The following is a 23,569-nucleotide window of genomic DNA, read 5'->3' as shown; positions in this document are numbered from 1 at the left end:
TTTTTTTTTTATGAGCAGAATATTTATTGAGAGAAAGAAAGCTCCTTTCCCAAGAGAGGGACAGGAGCGGTGAGCCGTGTGGGTAGTTCCCCCCTAGAAGGTCTTTTTTTTGTACTTTCAACCTCTTCTCTCTCTGTTGTTCTGAATGGGTAATTTCTTCTTGTCTGTTTTCCATTTTTCTGACCTTTCTTTCTGCTAGCTCTAATCTGACTTTTCCATTGTGTGACTTTTTTTTCATTTCTAGATTTATATTTTCCATTTACAGTATTCATTTGATTATTTTTCTTTTCTCTCCAAGGCGTTTCATCTGCATATTTATTACAGTATTTTCTTTATGTCCCTTAAAATAATTAAGATAGGTATTCTGAAATCCTTGTCACCTAATTTCAATTTATAGGCCACATTAGGGATTAGTTTTATTGCCTTTTCCTCTCTCTGATTATGATGCACATATTCTTGTGAATGATAATTTTTAATATACTCTATATATCATAGGTACTGTGCTGTTGAGCACCTACCAGATTTTGTAACATTTCTTTAGAACCTGTTGATTCTTTTTCTGAAAGAAAATGTACTCACTAGTACATGAGCTTTCTCTTCCTTGCCAGGTTTATTTCTAAGTTTTCTTGGGGACAGAGAGAGAGGGCTACCTTACTCTTTTTTCTTCTGTTGACTTTTTATTCTTTTAACTTTTATGTTTATTAGTACCTGTTTGCAGGGCATAATGCTTGCATTCCTTCTGCAGAGTTGGTACAGGTACATAACACACCTAAATTATTCTCATCACTTTCCTTTCCTCTCTCACCCTCTTCCCTCTGTTTTGTGATCGCTTCCCATTTGAGGTCTGTCTCCCTATTTCCTATCATTTATCTTTTGTTTTGTTCCTTGTTTATACATTGGCTTTCCCATGCAAGAAAAGCCACAAGCGATTTAAGCTTGTGTGTCTGGTTTGTCTCACTCGGTCTCAGGTGCGCCCATTTTCCTCCCAAGCGTTCAGCTGCATCTTTCTTCATGGCAGAGCAGTGCTTCCCTGTGTGTAAACACTGCCTTTTCTTTATCCATCCATCTGTTGATGGGACATAGGGGCTTCTTTTATATTTAGTTCTTGTAAATTGTGCTGCTGTAAACACAGTCATGTGTGTATCGCTGTAATATGTCTTTAACTCTTGGGCCATAGAGTTTTTGAGATACCTCTGGAGTGCTAAGAAAATCTTAGCAATCTCACTTGCTATAGCTACTTTGTGTCCCATTACTGTGACTTCTGGGGTCTCTGTTAAAGATAGATTCCTATATGTTGTGGTCTTGCCTCCTTCTGTCTCTGTCTGTCTCTGTCTCTGTCTCTGTCTCTGTCTCTCTTTCTCTCTCTCTCTCCGTGTACCATGTATGTCCCATTTATCTGACCAATAACTGAAGGAAACTTTCTTGGAGAATTATGTATCTTTATACAATGTTCTTTTTGTAAATATCCTAGCTTTGTAGTCCTAACTACCAATATTCTTGAACTTCAATTTCTGACTCCATGTCTCAGTGAGACTTTTTTTTTTTTTTTTTTTTTTTGCAGTATCAGGGATTGAACTCAGAACCCTGTGCTTGCCAGGCAAGCACTTATTCTACTGAGCTATCTCCCTGGCACCATAGGTGAAACTATTGACTCTTTCTGGGTTCTCAGTCTCCATACTGAGAAGGTACCTCTCAGCCAGCATGGCCAAAAGCCAACAGTCCAGGACAGCTGTGGGTCTCAGTTGGTATGGTTTTTTCTTCTGAGACATTACTCTTTTGTATTGCTTGTGAGATAATTTCATATCCTGATTTATACAATTTGCCCCAAAATATAATTATTTAGATTGGAAAGCTACTTTACCACCATCATGGCAGGAATATGGCAAAAGTTTCTCTTGCTAACTTTAAAAGAAACTGAACTTAAGAAAATTAACAAAACATTCTACTTAATCCTAAGTCTCTGATTCTGGGGGTACTTTTTAAATTGCAAGATGAAAAGACAGCTTTCTTTTTTCGCTAAATATCTGTAGTATGATATATAAGTAAAATAATAGATATTATACATATTTTTACTTGTAGCATAAAGGATATAAGACTTTTTAATGGGAAAAGAGTGAGAACATTTGAAGAAAGCATGCACATTCTCAAAGATCAGACCTAAAAATCTAGCAGCTCCAGTCAGAAGACCAGGGCAAGTGAATCCCATGAATAGCAAAGGGCAACATGAACCTGCTATTTACCCCAAAAGAATTACACTTCAAAGTGAGACTAGCATCTCTTGTGCCAAGAACGGTGTTGATTAAAAGATGTTGGAGATTCTTATAGGTAACACTCAAATGATACAGAAAGAAATCTTTATTTTGGTATTACCCTATTCCTCTCCTGGAAATATAGTCAAATTGGGTTGCCTGATCTCATAGCCCAGCTATAGTTCTAAGCTTACTGCACGCTCTGTGAGTTGTGAGTGTGTTAGTGCACATGGGCTTGGAGATGTGCCTGATGTCTAGGTAGAGGGTTGGGTTTTTTTATGTATTTAGTATAGAGCCTACAGGGTCTCACTACACAGATTGGACACATAGTGATTCTCCTGTTTTCAGCCTCCCAAGCACTGGGATTACAGGCGCGAGGCACCACCCCAGTCTCAGTACCTTCTCAGCATGTCCCAGTGGTGGGGCCACACAGCAGGCCAGGGATCAAACCCCTGGCCCCTGTGTCTGTCTAAGCAAGAGCTTTAATCTGCTGAGCTATCTGGCTGGCCCTCAGGTATGAGAACAGTTAGCAGTTGCAAGCTGAGTTGTGGCAAGTCCTACTAAGCTTTAGACCTGAGTCAAGCAGAAGCACTCTCGTTTGCCGGTTTCTTTAGTGCCAAGAGATCCACTCTCACTGGTATGGAATTCCTAAGCAGGTATGCTCTAAGAACTTCAGCAAGACTGGGGCACATTTTTTGTGCTCTATTCTTCAATATCAGTTATTATTAGTCAAACCGAGCAAGACAATTTCCCAGAAGCTTCGATAGTGGACAGTTTGAGTAAGAATGAGCCACAGTACAGTAGTGACTCAGGAATTTGGAGTTACTCAGAGTCCTGTGTCCACATTCTCCTTCCTCACGAGGTCCCTAGAGCAAGCTGTGCGTAGAAGTAAAGCTTTGTTAACAACGTGGGCCTTGGCTGCAAAAAGCCTTTGCATGGGCCTTGAGGCATACAATTCAAATCTCATTGATTGCTAGTTGATAGCTGCAGAGGCAAGTACATTACGGCAAGTTCTACCCCGGACATGTAAGCAGCCTTTGGTGATAAAGTTATTTTTCTTTCTCTGCAAAAGGAACCTAGTATCCCTGAGAATGGAAGGCTTGTTTTTTAAATCAAATGTATAACGAGTGTCATAATAAAATAAGGAAACTTTGACCTGTGCTGGGTGTGACATTCAGTGGCTGGGAGGCCCTTTCTTCCCTGTCTTTTTTTTTTTTTTTTAGTGTATTTTAGTACAGGATCTACAGGGTCTCACTACACAGATCAGACTCACAGTGATCTTCCTGTTTTCAGCCTGCCAAGCACTGGGATTACAGTCATGCGCTGCCACGCCCAGTCTCAATCATCTTCTCAGCATGCCCTGGGTAGGGCTGGCACAGCATGCCGGGAATCGACCCTGGTCCCTGCTTTAGTCCTCTGAGCTGTCTGGCCAGCTCCTTCCTCCCTGTCTTTAACATCCTTTTCCCTTGCTCTCTCTTCATGGAGGATTATGCTGCATCTTAGATTCCAGGATGTGAAGTGCCCCATAATCCTAAAGACATCATCAAAATGGTGAAAATCAGCAACCCTAGTAGACAGAGTGGGCACAGTAGGTTGTCATCCTGAATACAGGGGCTGGGCATAGTGGCACACATCTGTAATTCCAGCACTCAGGAGGCTGAGCCAGGGGGATTGTGCTGACCTTTAGGCCAGCTTGGGCTTGCACAGTGATTTCAAGACCAGCCTGAGACCCTGACTCCAAAGACAAATAAAAGAAAGAGAAAAAAAAAAGCAAGTCCAAATAGCCAAATTATTTATTTATAGATAATTACATTAAATTTTTAAATATGCAATGGTTTAGAACTTCCAATTCTTTTTTCTTATTTAATTTTTAAAAAAATGGTAGAAAACCCTAGACTCTGCCTCATAATCTTACATAACCCTTAAAATCGCTGTAATATTATAATAATAATACTGTATCAATTATACCAAATCTAACTGTACAAGTCAAGTTTATTTTGGTAAGAAAATTGATGTTGAACTCCAGTTCGAGATGCCTAGAACATCTGTCCTGAGGTGACATGATGGGCGGGACCAGAACTGAAGCAGTTCCTGATCAGGGAAGTCCATGACGCACTTCCCACAACCCCTAGCATCCCCTGCACTTCACTCCAGATCCCCTTTCCTGCCATTCCCTTCCTGTCCTACCTACATGCAAATGAGCACACATGAAGATACCTTAGCATTAGAGTCACCTGGGCAATACAGAAATCAGTAGAATTAGGAAATGGCCCTTCTGCAGTCCTATTCTCACTATAGTAGACAAAATCCATTTCTTATCTCTTTGATTACATCTGTAAGTGTATTATTCCCCTATAAATATTAGTGTACACAGGAGATCTGTTCTTTAATATTTCCTACCTATCGTGTGCTGGATATTAGTCAGATAAAAGTAGGCTAACCTAATAAACCATATACTATTGCAAGGTTACCCAAAAACGCTCATTCTACTCTGAATTAGTTTACATTTTAAAAACCGTATACTGTTAGTTGTTGGCAATCTATAACTTTCAAATGCATCATATCTTCACATAGAGAAAAAACACTGCAAATTTAACTCTTGTGAATACATGTCAATGTCTCCAAACAAACAGGTTCCTTTTTGTAAGGCGACACACAGAGAAATCTGTCAAAATCAGTTTCCTATTTGGAGGAAGAGATTCTTACAGGAAAGGTGTTATAAGTCACATAGTCTTCTTCTTCTCCCATGCAAGAGGCAGGCAGGATGGAGGAAGGGGTCCGAGGCCAACCTCATCTGTCTTCTTTGTCACAAAGTTACTTATTCTGTGTGTGTAATAGTGGTGCTTGCAGTCAGCTTTGGTGTTAGCTTCAAGCTTTTCAGTGTCAAAAGTAAGAAATCCAATGCATGGTCCATAGCACTCTACTTGGCACTGCCTGGCATTCAGAACATGTGTGTCGAAGACGAAAATGAGTGGAGAGCCATTACTCTCAGCACGCAGTACCTACATGTGCTGTAACTGTAGTGTGCAGGGAATGACTTCATGTTTGTAGCTGGTCACTTATAGTTGAACGTGTACAGAGCCTGATGCAGCTTATAATATATGATCCTGAGTGTTCTGGGGCAAGATGTGAAATGCAAGAAAGTGAAGTCCTTAAGAAGAAAAAAGACACAGAAGGTAGATTTGCTTGATACAAGAAATCATCCCCTGTGCCCGATGTATGGCAGGTCTAGGTTGTATGTGCATGAACATTAGGAAGCCAGAGCTCTTCCTGTCCGTGGGATTTCTTTCCTTTGTGAAACACATTCATCTTTCGGAAATTATGTGGATTTATATGGCTTTGCAAAAGCAACACTCAGCAGAAAAAGTGGTCTTCCCACTACTTTAAACAGAGAAAGGTCAAGAGTTTATTATGGAAACCTGTGGGGACAACAGTGGCACAGAGGCAGACCCTGGGGGAAGGACCTGCTGTGCTCAGTGTGTGCTCTTTATCTTCCAGGCAAATTTGCAGATTCCTCTGGAGACTCCAGCCTGCAGTGGGCAGCCATGGCCTTGCCGGCGTTCTTCTCTCTTGTGATTGGCTTTGCTTTCGGAGCGCTATACTGGAAGGTAGGCGTGACAGTTGTTCTCCCTTTCATTTTTTTTTATTTTATTAATTTTATTAAGAAACAAATAGCAATGAGACAGTTTCAAAACTGATTAGTAGGACAGTTCCAATAATTAATACATTACATATTGTTGTCTTCGTAGTGGTGATTCATAGTACAAGAGACAGACGTGATCTGTCCAGATAGGTGATTTGTATTAGTACAAATCTTTCTTCTCATTGAATTAAGAGAAAGTAGCTGTAGATATGTATCCTAACTATTTTGTATATACAGATACAAAATGGAACTATGTTGGATCATTTTGCTGAATTCATGTACCTACAATATTTAAATGGCAATGGAATACCCATCTCTGTTATTCCCTTCTTGATGAGCCTTGCATAGTTATTCCCAGAAAGGATCCTGTTGAGAAAACAGTGAGTCTTCCTTTCACAGATAGCCTACGTTTTTTTCCTTTTTAAATTTTAGAAAATTGCCTACCATTCCTCAGCAGGCTTTGGAGCTAACCGTGTGGCACAGAGTGCACACCTGAGGGATGAGACAGGCTTCAAAGCTAAACATAAAAAGGAAGAAGATATGCTGAAAAATCATATGATGGCAGAGAAGTCAACTAGAAATGTCATTTGTGTTACTGCTATTTCCAACTTCTGCTCTTTTATTCTCTTCGTATTGAAGCTTGTCTAAAATTTTTAAAACATGATAAATCACCATGACTCAGCTTTTAGAAATACTTTCTGAATTTGATTATTGTTTAAATAAGACAGTTTCTTTTTTACTCTTTCAACCCCAGTGTCCTATAAATGTAGAGTTGATAACGCATTCAATTTTTATCTTACTGCAAAAATATTTCACACACTGGAAAAAAACTTATCGGAGTTACTGACAGGAAAGATAAAAGGTGAGGGCCACATACTTTGTAGCATAGCAATCATTCATTGATAATTTTACAGTGTACACCATTGTTCTTTTCCAGAAGAAACAACCAAGTCTTACAAGAGCTGGTGAAAATATACAGATTAATGAAGAAGATAATGAGATAAGGTATTGTGCCCTGCTGAATATGTGGATAAGCAAACCTGGCATCGTTACCTCTCTTACATGTGCATTTCCATGGTGTCAGGTTTCCTGAGGTCACTTCCAACCAGTGTGTCCCAAAGGTTGCCCATGTTTCTGATCTTTCTTTCTTTTTTATTTATTTATTTATTTTTATTTTAGGGAAGGATCTACAGGGTGTTCGGGGTCTCACTACTAGATCGAACTTGTAGTGATCCGCCTGTTTACAGCCTCCCATGGGCTGGGATTACAGGTGTGCGCCACCGTGCCCAGTCTCAATTGCCCTCTCAGCGCGCCCCACCAGCGATCCCCTGTAGGCCTGGGGATCGAGCCCCAAGCCCCTGCACCTGCTTGGAGATGCTTTAATCTGCTGAGCTATTTGGCCAGCCCTTTCTGATCTTTCTTAATCTCTTCATTATTACTTTTTTTTTTTTGTAGCAGTGAGAGTTGAACCCAGGACCTTTATATATCCTCAGCACTTTTTAAATTTTTTTGAATTTTGAGATAAGCTCTCTCTAAAATACCTAGGGTGGGCTGGAACTCAGTATACTTCTGCTTAGTCCCCTATAGGATTAGGATTACAGATGTGTAAGTGAAAATGCAAAGCCATTTGCCTGTAGAGTACCTTCACCTACTTCTCTGAGGGTACATGTGTCTCTGCTTATAATTTTCAATGTTTCTTTCTCTCATATCATGCCTGTGTGTATTTTTTAATATATAAATATTAAATATATATAAACATTACGTGTGTACATACATATGCAGAGAGAGTTTTTTTTTTTTCACTACTTACGAAGATCATGTTAAATACCCTGCTTTACAGTGATGTTTATGGAGGTCAAGTCTTCCCCCAATTCTCAACCTTTTAATACTGTATTTTTCAGTAAAGAAAATTCTCTAACAATGCCTAAATCATGCTGTACTTTGGAAACTCTGTCTAAAGGCAAGCGCTCTAACCATTTTTCTTGTTGTTTTTTCAGTATGCTGCAAGAAAAAGAGAGAGAGTTTCAAGAAGTGTAATTGTGGCTTGTTTCAACACTGTTACCTTCATGCAGTGGTAAGGTTTTAGAATTCAAACTGACGTGTTTACCAAGAACCACATGAGATCTTAGAGACCAAAATTTAGAAACAAACTTTGCGGTTTCGGCCTCTATCAAGCAGATGTCAATGTGTTGGGCAAAGTAGCTGTGTAATTGCGTTCTGCGTGTTTCCCTCGCTGTGGGTTCTCAAGCGATGAAAGGTAGACAGTGTTATCCCTGATAAGTGGATTCACCTTGCAGGAGAAGCATGCACAAAGTTAACAATAGATGGCTTATTTGGAGTATTTTTCAAGAGGCGAAAATAAATTAGAGCAAGGAAATACAGCGGATTAGTATTAAAATAAAACATGAACGAAAAGGAATAAAACAAATTCTACTCAGATGTGACCACTACACATGGATGATATCCCATTCGTTAGGAAGAAAAAAGAAAGGAAAAACCCCAAATGTTTCCCTGCCAATTTAAGATAAAGAAGAAAAGATCAAAATATCTTATAATTAAAAGAGTAAAGCTGTCAAAGCAAAGATTCGCCTGCCATGTGACTAGTAATAGGCACAGCTTGTCACAGCCCAGAAACGAAGATGCCCTGAATTCAACCGGTGACCAAAAGCTGCTGGTTGTGGGGCTTGAGGGAGGGGACGCTTCCTGAAGGGAGAGTAGCGCGGCCAGAGGTTGATGCTCACTCTCTCCTGTCTGCTCTCCTTTTCCTGATTCTAGGCTGCCGCAGACTCACTTGGAGGGGTGCATCTGCAGCACTGCGTTAGCCTGACCAGTACGGGCCACTGCTGTCCCCCACTGTCGCTGCTTTTATTAGTGCTCCATGCCCCCTGCATACACTTTACCACCGAGGTGCCAGAAAATTCTTCCCCATGCTCCCCTGCGAGAGGACCACGCCCCCTGTGGGTTGTCATTGTGGGGCCAGCTGAGCTGGACTGTCCTTGCTGGTCACTGACCGTCCAGATTTCCCTTCTGTCCCAGATTCAGAAATTTATCTCCACACTGAATCTTTCTTGGGGAAACTGGGTCACAGTCTTTGGCTTCCTCTAGGAGCTAACTTTTATCATTGAAATGATCATTTTCAAAAACCTGACATAACATGATACAGTAATTACAAAGGACATGTCTAGCACTTTAATCCGGTTACTCCACATGCTCCCTTATTTTTATAGTTAGTCATACACTTAATCGCCGTCTGCAAGGCATGAGCGGTGCTTTGTCTTAACTGGTCCTCTCCTACCTTTTCTCTAAATTCAGTTTTCTGTTCTTCACTCAACACTTCTTTTCTGGAGGGTTTGAGTAATTAATTTTATTAAAAATCCTTTTCTCTACCATTTAACCTCAATACAAATCCCACTACTATTTTGGTTTCTTTCCATTAGAAGCCCACAAAGCACACACTTAGTGGTTAATTCTTTTTTTTTTTTTTAATTTTTTTTTTTATTTATTTGGTACAGGGTCTCACTATGCAGGTCAAATTCATAGTGATCCTCCTGTCTCAGCTTCCCCAGTGCTGGGATGACAAGCATGTACCACCATGCCCAGTTTTGGTGACTGGCTTGGCATGATCGAACCCAGAGCCTTACACTTTCCAGGCAGGTGCTTAGACCACTGAGCTATCTCCCCAGACCCCTAAGCAGTTAACTCTTGAAAGCTCAAGCAATGTCCTGTGTTGTTTGGTTTCAACTTGCATTGCTGAGATCCTGCTCTGGCACAGGAATCTTTAGTCGTGTGACTTCAATTGTGTTTATTCTAGGGCATTTGGAGAGTGGATTGTGATGGGAAACCCCATTCACTTGTTTAAGAGAAGGAAAAAAATGGCATTTTTAAGCAACCACAGTCAAACAACTTCTATCTATCTCTAGTAGTCAGGTAATCGGCAAGGACGGAAGCAAGGTCTGTCTGCCTCACCCTGTGTGCCCAGCACCTTACCTGGTGCATGTACCTTGTAGGCCATTTGCTGGGTGTCCATTGAATGTGAGGCTGAGTGAATGAATGAGGCCTGAGTGAAAGCTGAGCTCAGTGGTGAAGGAGATAAATGGCTCTTCTGAAGCTGAAGATAAATGGCTCATCTTTGTCTTGTGTCTATGTGTTTTCGTGTGGTTAGTGTGCTAGTTGTGGACAGTGGGGCAACAAGGTGCACACAGCAAGGAAAATTATGGAAAGTCATACAGGGAATCTAACTTGCATTTATCTAATTTTTTTAAAGGTATGAAAATGCTACTCATGTATAAGATGAATCCAATTAGACAGATGAAAGAAGCCGATTGTTCTGAAAGAACATGTTCTGAAGGAACATTTATTGAGTTAGTGTCAAGTAGGTGATAAAATGAATGAGGTCAATGACTGATTCCTGTCATGGAGAACTTTATTCATTACCTCTGAAAATCCCTTTCAAAGCTCAGTTCAGATACTAACAACCCCCTAGATCATAAAGAACCATTACTGATTTGAAAAGAAATGGATGATACTATCAAAGCAGTGGTTCAGGAGAAGTAGCCAGCTGTTAGTGTGGTCAGAGGATGGGCGTATTGAACTGGAGGAAGGGTATCTGTCTGGGAGGCCTGTCTTCCAGTAAGGTGTGAGAAAGTGGCTACCTGAAGTGAGGTCGGAACCATGGGAAATTAGGGACCATTTTGGAGACATTGGTATAAAAGAAGACACTACTGTTCTTGATGGGATGGGGAGCTTGACATGACTCAAGGATGTTTTAAGGCTTATGGGACTTAGCAGATGGCAGTACTACTTAAAAAAATAGGAAGTGAAGAGGAGCTATTGGTAAACATTGCTGAAACTAACAACCAGTATGTCACAGTGAAACTACAGAAAACAGTTGGGGTTGTAGACTATGGGTTTGGAATTGGGGTACCATCTACAAAGATTCTTACTCAAGACCCTACAAGAGAGACTGCTTGGTTATAAAAAAAAAAAAAAAAAAGCAGTATGGCCGGCAGTAAATAACAAATAGTAAGAGGGTGTACTCAGTAGTTTCTTGACTAACTCATAATGGTAAATGTTGAAAGCAGTTCTTTTGAAGTTAGTTAGGCATGTGGAGCAATTGATAAAAGGAACACAGGGTAGAACTTTCCTGTAGTTCTGCTCAGAAGAAAATAGATCTTAGAATTGGAACAAGCTCAAACCATGTTGGGAAACTGTAGGTACAGGGCTCCCCAATTGCCAAGATCTCTGAGTCTTTATCAGATATTTTCTAAAACTCTCTGGAGCTTTGGGAGTTCTTTTCCTGTGCTTTCTTTCTGTAGCCATACCATGAAACAGAAGATTACCAAGGATTAGGCATGGGTTTAAGCCTTGGCTGTGCAATGTTAATGTTTATAGGATCTGGGCTGAGTCAGTTAATGTCTTCTGACCCATAGATTTTGTACACAGTCAGGTACTATATAACAATGTTTTGGTTAAAGATATATCACACACATAACATAGGATAGCCATTCTACGAGATCAGAGAAAGAATATACTGGGATATAGTTTTTGAGGCATGACATTGTGTCACCTACATGTGTAGCAGGCACTCCATGAGGTTTGTATGAGTACACTCCACGATGTTTGCATGGCGACAAGGAGCCTAGCAGCTCCTTTCTCAGATGGGATCCCCATCATTAAGCAACACATCACCATATAATGAGGCCATAATAATACTTGTCCTGCTCATTTCATGGAGCTGCTGTAAAAATTCAGGGTATCATTATAAAAATTGTAGTTTTGTTCTATGGGAAAATCAGTGGTGAGCCTTCAAGTTTATTTTGTTTGCTAAGTGACCCAGGGACAAACACAAAAATAGATTTTCAATCTTGCTCCTCTACATTTAATTAAGTCTAGAATTTCAAATTATTCCTACCTTTTTAAAAATAACCTTTTGCTTTTCGTTATTGCTTTTTGCCTTTTAGTTGTGATCTATTTTAAAATATCTTCCATACATTTTAATTTCTGAGGTTTTTTTCTTAATTTTTTTTTAAATTTTTCTTTCTGGATTTAATTCTGCTTTTCTAAATAAAGAGATCCTAGTTTCTAGAGTTTTCTGTTTGATCAATTTTTGTGTCCTATAGATTCTAATGTATGACATTTAAAGAGCCTAAGATAAGTACTGTATTTCTTACTATTTGTTCTACTATTCTTACTCCTCATGCTACTAGACTTTATAAATATCCTGCCAAATGTTTCCAATATTTTGGAAACAGTGATTTATGATTCTCAGATTGATAAACAAGAAGGAAAGGAAGGTAGTAAAGTGAAGAGGAAGGAAGAGGAATGCACAATATACATTTATTTCAGGACATCCTGGCAGGATAAAGCAAGATATTATCTATAATTTTAGAAAAAGATAGGGAAGTGCAAATATTTTACTGCGAAGTTGAAAGCTCTGATGTAGACTCCCTGGTTTAAATGCAACACTGAAGAACTAAAACTAAGCAAGGCTTTCTTTCTTTCCCAAGTACAACTTACTGCACTAAGGCCAAAGGAAACCCCCTGGGGGCTTTGTCAGAATGTGCGCTAGCACTTGAGTTTTTCTTTTGAGTGGAAATATTGAATGAGATCTTGCTGTGGCTCTTTTCTTGGTAGGGAGCAGTGGTTGCCAGCAACCAGCTAGACGGCTGCAGAATTAGAGCCGCTCACCAGCTATGAGGCTGCTCCTGGTTTGTCACCTTTTGACAACTTCTCTGCCTATGACAAGGGCTCTATCTGTGTCCACTTGTCCATTCTCCACTCTCCAGATACTCTCCTGACCTTCTAACCTCCCCTCAGGATATGCCTACTACTTTTAAACCCTTGCTAGAGAAAATCAAGGTTAAATAGCTTGATAACCCCCTTATCACAAACTGAGATAACTGGTTGTATGTTGGAGTATGAAAACCACAAGGTATTTGTTTATCAATTTTTAAAAATATTACTGAATACATACTGGAATACAAGCACTGTTTCAAGAGTGGAGGTCAGCATTATAAAAGATGACAAACTCCCTCACCTTTATGGAGTTTGCCTTTCAGCTGGAAGACATGGACAGCAGGTAATAAGATCATTGCAGATTAAGTCAAGAGTTCCCAGGGATGATCAACTAAGAAAATAATGTGCCCAGGTCCTTTAATCCCAGTTCAAAATGCAGTATAAGTCTATTACTCAGTCTAGGGGCTTAGACAAGTATTCAGCTATAGAAAACAATAAGGAGGGAGAGAGAAAACACACTGTAACCTGTCTTTTTTGTTCCTTTTTCTCTAGGCTGGTAACAGTTCATGTATGCTTCATAAATGAAGCAGCTTTAAACCAACTCCTATTCTGTCTGAAGTGACAGACTTCATGTTTATCCGTTCTTGCTACCCGTGACTTTCTATGGATGACTCAGAACTTGGAACAGAGTGTTTTACTGTGAAACTGGCACTGAATCAATCATCTATAAAGAAGAGCTTGTATGGAGCAGGACTCTATTTTAAGGACCAGAGGGTCTTGTGGTCTCATTCAGAACTTGCAAGTGATGATGGCAGAGAAGGCATGTGTCCCAGTTCGCACGCACCATTCGCTTGGTTCCAGAGTTGGTCTAAGTGCTGAGCAAGCACACAGCTTTACTCTTCAGTTACAATCTTCAGTCTGTAGTTATATAGTTATCCCAGTCTCTGAAAGTAAGTTTCAGCCTGGTTAGTGGAGGGAATGACTTTTTCTCAAAGGGATCTAGAAAACAACATGAAAAAACAAAAACTCAGTAGCGTCAGCCACTGTCCAGTGTGGAAAGCAGTTGGAAGGGCAGCAGGCATGTCAGCCTGGTAGTTGCTGGTTGATGAGAGGTGTCTGACTTTGATCTCTCCCTGACATAGACCAGGCACATGCACATCCCACTAGAGAAATGGATATGGTTGGCTGGTGCTCTCTGTGTGGGGGAGTCAGTCCTGAATTAGCACAGCGCTGCCTGGGCTTAGGAAAGCCTTTCCCAAGGAGTCATCGCAGGAAGAAGCCGTGAAGCCTGACCGGCAGAACGTGCCTAGGAGGACCTTTGGCATCCCCAGCAGTGTCAGCCTTTGGCCTTGGCTACTCTAGAGTGTATAAATTGTGTTTGCAAATTATATTATGACATGTTTATACTCTAAAACTATTACAGAGTTATGTAAGTGGATGTGGGGAAAATGCTGAATGTATGATGGTCCCATTTTCAATTTCTACCATGGGAGAGAGTAAAAGTAAATTATGATACTTAGTATGTAAGGTTAGAAAATCACACCCCCATGCTAATATGGGTGTTGAAAACTAGCTTACTTGTCTTTTACAATAATGCAAGGAATCAGGAAACTTTAGTTATTTATAGTATAATCACCATTATCTGTTTAAAGGAACAATTTATTTAAAATCAGGCACCCTATATCCATTAGGGTTTATGAAATAAAAATGAAAAGAAAGCTTTATATAATTATGCATGTCAGTTTGCTAATTAAAATACTTGACAGCATTCGTCATGTTAAGAATGAATTTGACCAGAATTCCCAAGATGGACGTTGTGCTTTTAAAGTAAAATTTTTAGGCCATTATGTTAATTCCCCTTGTCAATTTTTTAATAGTGAAAAGGATACCTTAATAAAGTCAAATAGCAATTTTTCTATATTTTATTGTGATGAAAATTCTTTTAACATGTGAACAAATACCTAAAAGAATCTAAAGCCTCTCCATCAAACTTAATCTTTGTAATAACGTCATTGCCATGGGTTATAAACATAAGAGCACCATTTTTAATATTGTTCAACAAAGGGGCATGGAAAATCTAAACGCTAGCTTCTCTTTGATTTTAAATATCAAGAATTTCTCATATAGTTGGATTTTAGCTTATATTCAGCACTAATCCAGATACAATTTATTGTGTGGCCTTTGCTCTTTGCTCTTTTTTATGCCAAAGAGCTCAGATGATTTCTATGGTTTTCTTCTTCTTCAAAGTGCTGTGCTTCCTCTAGTGTGGGTTATTACTCTAAGAGTCAACACAAGTCCACTGGGAAGCTGTGTTAACTTTTCAGGCCCTCAGACATCCCATGGTACAACTGGTTAGTGATAAAATTAAGGATCGGTTTAATTGCTGAAAGGACTTATTGATGTGTGGTATTGTTTTGAGGAAAATAGGCATAGGTTAACTTGACTTACATGTGTAGGTGGTGTATAGATTGACAAGATTGATAGTCTCAGGCTAGTGGTTTGGTTTATTTATCCAGTGATTTCAGTTTGTTTGGGTATATGGAAATGCTGTCCTCAGAGCTTGAGAATACAAGAAATACACTTTTGTTCTTAAAGCTAGTAGTGTGGGTTTAACATCAAGAAAAATGGTCTTAATAGAATTAAGTAAACCAATTTAGCAGGTTAGGAAATCTGTCATGGTAGGGAACGAGGGTTGTGTCCTGCCTATTAAATATATTGGTTCATTGCAAGTTACATGGATTGGCAATTTTAAAACACTACAATTCAATAAAATGCATGAATATTAGAGAAGTGCTGAACATTATTTTGGATGCTGGCTGCTTGGACATTTAACTGTGTCATCTGCTTTGGAGAAGAAAATATGCATATATCTTTGCCTGTTTGATCCCATATGTTCTGAAAATTCTTTTCCATAAGTTATGGAGAACTCACAACTGAGATGATAAACCACGAAATAGCCTTTAAAATTGGTGCCATGTATCTGACAGTTCTCTTTTGCAATGTTTTAAAATTGCCTTGTAATTAGAATGGCTTCAAAGTTTGTAGATTGTAAATTATACTGAGAGCTTTGTACCTCTTTGGTCAAGACCAAGTCTATAACAAAACTGGCTCTGTGATAAGTTGGGCCTGCCCAGTAATACTAAATATTCCTGGACAACAAATGATAGTGTAATGTGCTCACCACACTGCCATTTTTAATGACTCAGAGGCAAATTGATTTTTTAATACAATTCTAGACTAACCTATCCACTTAATAAAGGATTGCATATGTGAAAAATGAAAATATGAGAAAGCATGTGTTCATGATGAAGTATTTGCTTTTAATAAGAATAAAACACATTTTAATTGGAGAAACTTTTTTGTACATTTTAGCAGTTTCGCTCAATTGAAATTATACATGAACAGAAAACAAATTCATTTGGAAATCATGGCTATTTTCCAAAGTGTGCCTACAGCTAGGTTCAGGTGTCAGCATTTGACCCTCGTAGGGGACATTTAGCCGTTCCAGGTCTGTTCTTTAAGAAACAGAATTTTCAAAAAAACAGCTCGGCATAGCAAGAATGGGTGTCAGAAAATTGTCACAAGCTCTACTCTGCTATTGAGTATGGTGGTAAATCACCTCTCCTCTTAGAGTCTTGCTTTTTATTTATCCTTGTGACGAATTTGGGGGTCGCTTCTTGGGGTGAGCCTTTTCTGCTATGTGACTGGCAATGTTTCTAAAAATGCAGTATAGTAGAAATTGTCCAAGACAAAATATCCAACCCCATTCTCTGTGAATAAGCATTTTGACCATGAAAATTTTTGTTTTTGTTTCTAATGTAAATAGAGTCCATTAGTAAATGCGAAATTCAGTTGCAAGTTGGGCAGATTAGATAACCATCTGCACAGGAGATGGCTTTTGTTTAAATAAACATTTTGGATCACCTTTGAAGAAAGAAAATTAAGAGTGTGTTTTAGTTGGGAAGGTACACTTTAAGACTTATGGAATATTTCAAAATGCACCAAATTGAACGTCTGAATATGCTCATTTTATTGAAAGCTAAGAGCAGCAGATACAAGATGTTCATAGTTTTTCAAAGCCAAAAGATATTTTAGAACCAATTCATAAAAGAGTAATACATAAAATAAATTTTAAAATTGGAAAGTGGTACAAGAATGTTAAAGGAAACCAGTTTATGTTTGAATGGATATTATTTCAAATTTGACTCTAAAATATAATCATTCAGGTTTAAATTCAATCATCCAATTTATGGTGTTGCTGCCTTCTGAGATATTAGCTCATTTTTCAAAATGCCTTTGTACAGATATACAGATAAAATAATGGTACTTTCACTTCCTAACAACCTGTTGTTTTAAAAATAATTCCTATCAAAATGTATATTGAGGACCCTAAAATGTTTGCTGAACATTGCAATGTATAGCTATCATCTTCCAAGTACATTCTTATAATGTTCTTGAAAATATAAGGTGGTAATTTTTTAAACTAAAACCTGTGGTATTTTCGTCAATTGACTTATGAGATGCAAGACTCTAATTTCCAAACAAAATCGCCCTTTCTCCTGTATTCTGAGCATTAATGTGTGATTAATGTGTCCACTTGTCACTGTTTTTTAAATCAATGGACTTGAAAAGTATTCAGACATTTAGATGGATGCACAAATATATCGCTAGTTCAGTCATAGATACAAGTTTGCATATTGTAATGTAAATGTATGTCAACACTATTCTAAATAGTTTTATTATGACTGAAGTTTAAATAAAAAAGTTGTAAAATGTGATGTGTATGTGTATATACTGTATGTGTACTTTTTAAAATAGGTATATGTCCTGACCCTTTTTATACAGGTTTGAATTTGAAATTACATTATATAAACATATACTTTATTGTTCTAAATAAAGAATTTTATGCACTCATAAACTTGCCCTGTCATTTGATCTCCTAAGGCTATCCCATGTTCATAACCTCGATGAGCATTTGTTAACTTAAATTTGTTAAGTTAAAATCATTTTCTTCCACAGAAAGTTTTGCTACCCATCTATACTTTGGAGAAATACAAATCTAAAGGGATCAGAAATCATTTTAATTCAATGTTTATTGGCATTAAAATAAAGTGCTGTACTTAGGGAAGATAAATGCAATAACATACATTTTGCTCTTACAGTTTTAATTAAGAAACTTAACTGGGAAAAAAGATGTGAAGCTCACTATAATGTGTATAAAGTCACATTGAAGTGACACCTACATACAAAACTGAGGTCTGGATTATGAGTTTAGAAGATACAAGAGGGCCGAGGAGATGGTTCAGTAGGATAAGCGCTTTACCGGCAAACGCAAGGAGTTCAATCCCTGCTTCCGCCAAAAAAAAAAAAAAAAAAAGAAAGAAAGAAATGATTCCCAAGTGATAATAGTCTCTGCTGGGGCTGGGGAGATGGCTCAGTGGAGTAAGCGCTTCCCTGGCAAGCACAAGGGCCTGAGTTCAATCCCTGGTTCCACCAAAAAAAAAAAAAAAAAAAAAAAAAAAAAGAAAAAAAAAAAAAAAGAAGATACAAGAAAGCACAGATACACAATGAGGATGCTCAAGGAGAAGCTCATGTTTGAGCTGAGACTTGCAAAAACTAGGCATTTTGAACAGAATGAAAATTACATGCACTTTGAATAGCAGTTTCCAAAACAAGAATTTGTAATTATTTCTCACCTTATTTCATCAAATCAGACATGCGTCACCATATACTATATAAAGAGATATACAGAGAGATAAGTACGACCCAACTCTTGGGCACCACAAAACAGAAATGGAGACACTGCTCCTAACAGCCACAAGGATGTCTTGTTTCTGAGAAAAGAGATGGCAAACTTTATGGCTTAGGTAGTTTAGGCAACAAATAACTTCTTGCCTTAATCCCTGGTTTGTCTGAGCTTTGAGACCACATGCCCCAGCACGGTTGGCTTCACCCAACTCTTCTTTTCAGTTGCTCACGGGTTATCCCTCTTCTGTCTCTCTGTTTCACAAACGTCCACCAACATAAACGTAATGACTGTAGAGACTGCAGATTCCTTCGTGTTCGTCCTTTTCAACCACTTCGTTGTGTTATATGTAATACTATGGAGAAATCAGATGATATCTTTCTCTGGTTAAAACATATAAATGACTTTTTATTGTTTTAAAGATAAAAATCTAAGCTCAAAGTGGCTTCTTTTAGATTGCTGATTGTCTTTCCTTTCAGCCATAATCAATATGAAGGCTGGGCCCCTGAATACTTTTACAGCTACATTCCTAAAATTTAGTACCAAGAATAATTCATGGGATTGGTTTGAAAAACTAGCTAGCATCTATTTTACTGCCTGATGTTATCTTTTAAAACTTTATAATGGAAAATTCTAAATACATACAAAGAGAGAGAGAACAGTATGATGAACTACACAGCCATAACCCCACTTCAGTCTTACTTACCTCTGAATAATAGTACTATGCCTAATCCCATTATCTCTACCTGTTATCTTTTCTTTCCTATTATTTTCAGGTAAATGCCTAAAAAAATTTAAATAAGTACAATGTAAATCTTGTATAAAGGTGTAATATATAGTATGGCATAGTGAATAATGAGAAAAAAGTCCGAATATGTTCAATACGGATACATTTTTTTCGAATATTTTATGTCTATTGTTGGTTGAGTCCACCAATGCGGAGCCCATTGATAGAGCTCAGTACATTCACATTTTATTTTTACTTTTTAATTAATTGATTTATTTGATACAGGGTTTTGCTATGCAGTTCAGACTCATAGTGATCCTCTTGTCTCAGCCTTTCCAGCGCTGGGATTACAGGTGTGCACCACCATGCCCATTTGTGGGGCCAGCATAGCACACATGTAGTACCAGGGATTGAACTCGGGTCTTTGCATTTGCCAGCCAGGCACTTAGACCACCGAGCTATCCCCTCAGCCCCAGTATTCACATTTTAATAACTGTACCGAACACAGAGAAGGGCACTAGAGCAAGGTATAAAATATAGATCAAACAAATCCCATCATCCATATTAATTATTTCTAGAGGGATCACTGCCCACCAGATTTACCTCTAGCATTTCTTGTTTTATTTTTGGACATGCGGACCAAATACTCCACACCAGTCTCCACCATGTTGTCTTCATTTATTAGATGAATATGGCATGCACCACACAAACCTTCCTCCATGATACTACAGAAACCAGGAAATTATGACAGACACTGTCTTGTGATATAATGTATGCCCTTTGCCACTCCAGTCCACACCGAACAAATCCAACATGCTCTCAGAATTTTTCCTTCATCATCTTCTCTAAATTAAAATGAGGCTCTCTTCTGAGCACATGCCAGCTGCTTTGGGCCTCTCCATTGGTGGCTCTGCTCCTCTGCACAGCTGTCACTGGGTGGAAGATGGATTCTCTGCTCCTCGCTGCCTTTTTGGGTCATCTGATCACTATCTCCCTCTACTTGAATCTCTGAGCATCAGATTATCCATCCCATGGCACTCATGGGTTCATTGTTCCTTCATGGACTACCTTAGTCTGGTTTGTGAACTGCCTCTGCACCTGATCACGTTAGCATCAATTCTTTGTACTCCTGCCTTGATTGCTAGAACTTTTAATACATGTGTCCATATGTGATCCTTTCAGCATCCTGCCCTTTTATGTCTTTGAACTCTCTTCCCTGTGAATTTGCCCTTAACCTTAGTCTAGCCAATCAGTTTTGGGGTTGTCCTATAGACAGCATTCTCTTCATGGCAAGCAATTCATCTCTCAATTCTATACACTCTGTCGCATACACACCACATGACATCCTTTGACCCACGGGTCTGGCAGTCTATATATTTTTCTATTTTGCACTAACTGTTGTACACTAATATCTTCCCTGCTCTGCTTAGGCAGTTATTGACATCCACAGTGTAGCATTATAATCATTCTCTTGGGTGCCATGGCTTTTTTTTTCCAAGATTGGGGATTGAACTCAGGGCCCTGTGCTTGCCAGGCATACTCTTATTCTACAAGAGCTATCTTCCCAGCCCTCTTGGGTACAACTTCTTCCACCTTGGTCCCTTCACCTATCTTAGTTTTTGCTTGTTAAGTCATTCCTTTGCTCAAATCTATTGTCCACCTATTCCTTATCTACACATGGAATATGCTACACAAGGATGCCAACTGGTCTTTCTGTAAATTACTTCTTGTGAACTTCAAGGGGTGCTATTGTTGCTTAGCAACTGTGTTGAATTTCCTTAGCCTGTTTGCTTTTCTATTTTCAAAGTTATTTCTTGTATTACTTATTCTCCTCAAATATTTTCCTGATTACCCATTCTCAGTCCTAGCTCATAGTCATCAGTGCTACTTCACCTTGAAAACTGTATAATAAAGAACTCTTTTGGAGGGTGAAGAGAGTATAGGATTGAACAGATTAAGCCCAAGAGCTACTGAGGCCTAAGCCTGCTCTACACTGAGCTGTACCCCAGCTGCAAAAATTTCTAGATTTAAAAAAATATGTATTTGATACAGTGTCTCACTAAGTACTTTGGACTTGTGATGATGCTCCTGTTTTCAGCCTCTTCAGTGCTGGGAAAGCAGGCATGCACCACCACACCTGGTTTTGGTGGCTGGCTCAGTGCACCCAAGGGCAGGGCCGCTGCAGCATATGGTGCCCAGGATCAAACCCTGGTCCCTGTGCTTCCCTAAAGAGGCGCTTAGTCTGCTGAGGTCTCTCACCAGTCCAAAATTTCTTAGAATTTAAAGGCTGATTTGTCTGTGATGCCAGTAAAATTTTGAGACCCTCCATGTTTCTCCTATTCAAGTTCTTTATAAGTCCCACAAGAAGATCTTACAATCTCTTCAAATGGTCCTGTAGTTTTGTGAAATTTGCTTTTTTACATATCTATTTATCAGTTGCTGTTTTATTTATTCATTTTATTTATCTATCTGTTTATTTATTTTAATGTATTTGGTTGTTGCAGGGTCTCACTAGACAGCTCAGACTCCTGGTGATCCTCCTGCTTTCAGCCTCCCTAGCACTGAGATCACAAGCATGCACCACTACCCCTGGGGACCTGGTGCTGGGGATTGAACTGTGGTCCCTTCAATTGCCTAAGCTTACCTAAGCAGGAGCTTTAGTCCACTGAGATATAGCTCCAGCCCTCAGGTGCTGTTTTAATCTAAGCATAATTTTCAGCAGCATCCTCACTGATCATGGTGCCAGGTCACCAGGACACTATGATACAGAGGTACACAGCAAGAGGCTGTGCCATGAAGGAAATATGTCCCTTGGACGTGGCACCAGAAGTCTGTGGGTGATAGTGCAAACATGTGGAAGCCAATTTGTGCAAAACCCTCAAACATCAATTACCTAAAGTATAAAATAGTATATATGGACTCTACTCTTATCAATATCTTAATATCAATGGGACACCATACCTGACACCTACAACTTGAAGGAGGAGAGGCTTATTTTGACTCACATTTTAGAAGTTTCAGTCCTTATGTGGCCAGCCCACTCCAAGACAAGATAAAGACATGGTGGAGCTTACCAGGGCATAGCAAAAAAGAAGCAGAGCAGGGGAAGAGAGGATATGGGGAGAGCCAGGCCTCTGGACACCAGGAAGTCAGCTATACATCCTCACAAACCAGACACCTTCCAAACACACCCCCATGAGCAAATAATCTTCTTGGGGGAAGTTTGACTTCCAGATGTTAACCAGTTCACATATGGCCAAAACAGAATGTTCTGGGCTGGGGAGATAGCTGGGTGGTCTAAGTGCCTGCCTCAAAAGCACAAGGCCGCGGTTTGATCCCCAGTGACATGGAGTGCTGGCCTCAACCATGGGTGTACTATGTCCACCCCGAAACAGTGTGGTGGCTCACACCTATAATCCCAGTGCTGGGGAGGCTGAGACAGGAGGATCACTACAAGGCTGAACCACATAGCGAAACCCTGTATCAAATTAATAAATTTACAAACAAAGACACCAAAATTCCCAATTATCAGAAAAACACCATCTTTTAGTGTTAGAGGACTGGTCCCAGAAACCCCTGCAGAGAACAAAATCCTCAGACACCTAGGTTCTCTACACAAACTGGCCTACTGTTTGCATATAACTTATGCTCATCCTGCTGTACATTTTAAGTCACCTTAGAGTTACATACACTGCAATGTAAATGCAGTGTTAATAGCTATTATATTTGCATTTAGAGAATAACCAGAAAAAGACTCTTCAGACCTTTAACACAGATATTGTAAAAATTTATTCCTCATCCAAAGCAGGTTGAACGATGGATAGAGAACCTGTGTGTATGGAGGGACAACTCTATACAATTGTAAATCACACAATTGTTTTCTGTTACTAATGAGGAAACAATAAAGTATGACACAATTGTCTTGTTTTTAGGGCCATGAACTTTGTGTATGTGGACATATTTTTATGCTTCTTAGTGAACTGGTTTGACAAATGCATACCAACACCAACCAAAAGCATCCTATAGACTTTTTAATTGAGTTTTAAAAAAAAACCTCATGCATGTCTTCAATGACTCTTCCTCCTCTGAACCTGTGAAAACCATGCATTTTGTTAAATTCCTTAGCTTGTACCTTTCTCAAACGTTGTATATAATCAAAATCCTATACAACCCTGTCAAAGCAGCTTCCTTCACTTAATAATATGCTTTTAACATTCATCTGTCCTTCATACTTTAAGGTCTTAGTTCTTATCATTGAAGAATATTTCACTGTATGGATCTGTCTCAGTTACTCTTCTCTCATTGCTGGGACAAATACCCAATGCCCAAAACGAAGGATGGAAATTTATTTATTGAGCTCACAGTTAGTGGAGGTTTCAGTCTGTACTCAGCTGGCTCCAAGGTAGAGCGGCACATGGCGGAGAGCAACGGTTCATGCTGGTGGCAAAGAGCAGAGAGCAAAGGCAGTG

At 39.1% G+C, this 23,569-nt stretch overlaps 1 protein-coding gene across 2 annotated transcripts in view; it reads left to right on the top strand.

Annotated features, from left to right (window-relative positions):
• Positions 1-16,466, top strand: part of Kitlg (KIT ligand) — an 85,530-nt gene extending 69,064 nt beyond the window's left edge. For both annotated transcript variants that reach the window (XM_023716309.1, XM_004623774.2), the window contains 4 exons: positions 5,748-5,857; positions 6,830-6,897; positions 7,890-7,966; positions 13,180-16,466. In XM_023716309.1, the coding sequence (XP_023572077.1) occupies positions 5,748-5,857; positions 6,830-6,897; positions 7,890-7,929 (218 nt within the window). In that variant the 3' untranslated portion in view covers positions 7,930-7,966; positions 13,180-16,466. The remainder of the gene's footprint in view (positions 1-5,747; positions 5,858-6,829; positions 6,898-7,889; positions 7,967-13,179) is intronic.
• The last annotated feature ends 7,103 nt before the right edge of the window (positions 16,467-23,569 follow it).

Source organism: Octodon degus, unplaced genomic scaffold (genome assembly GCF_000260255.1).
Source record: "Octodon degus isolate 3935 unplaced genomic scaffold, OctDeg1.0 scaffold00004, whole genome shotgun sequence".
Lineage (NCBI taxonomy): Eukaryota > Metazoa > Chordata > Mammalia > Rodentia > Octodontidae > Octodon > Octodon degus.
Note: the sequence above shows the minus strand (reverse complement) of the source record. Positions and strands in the feature narration are given on the sequence as shown.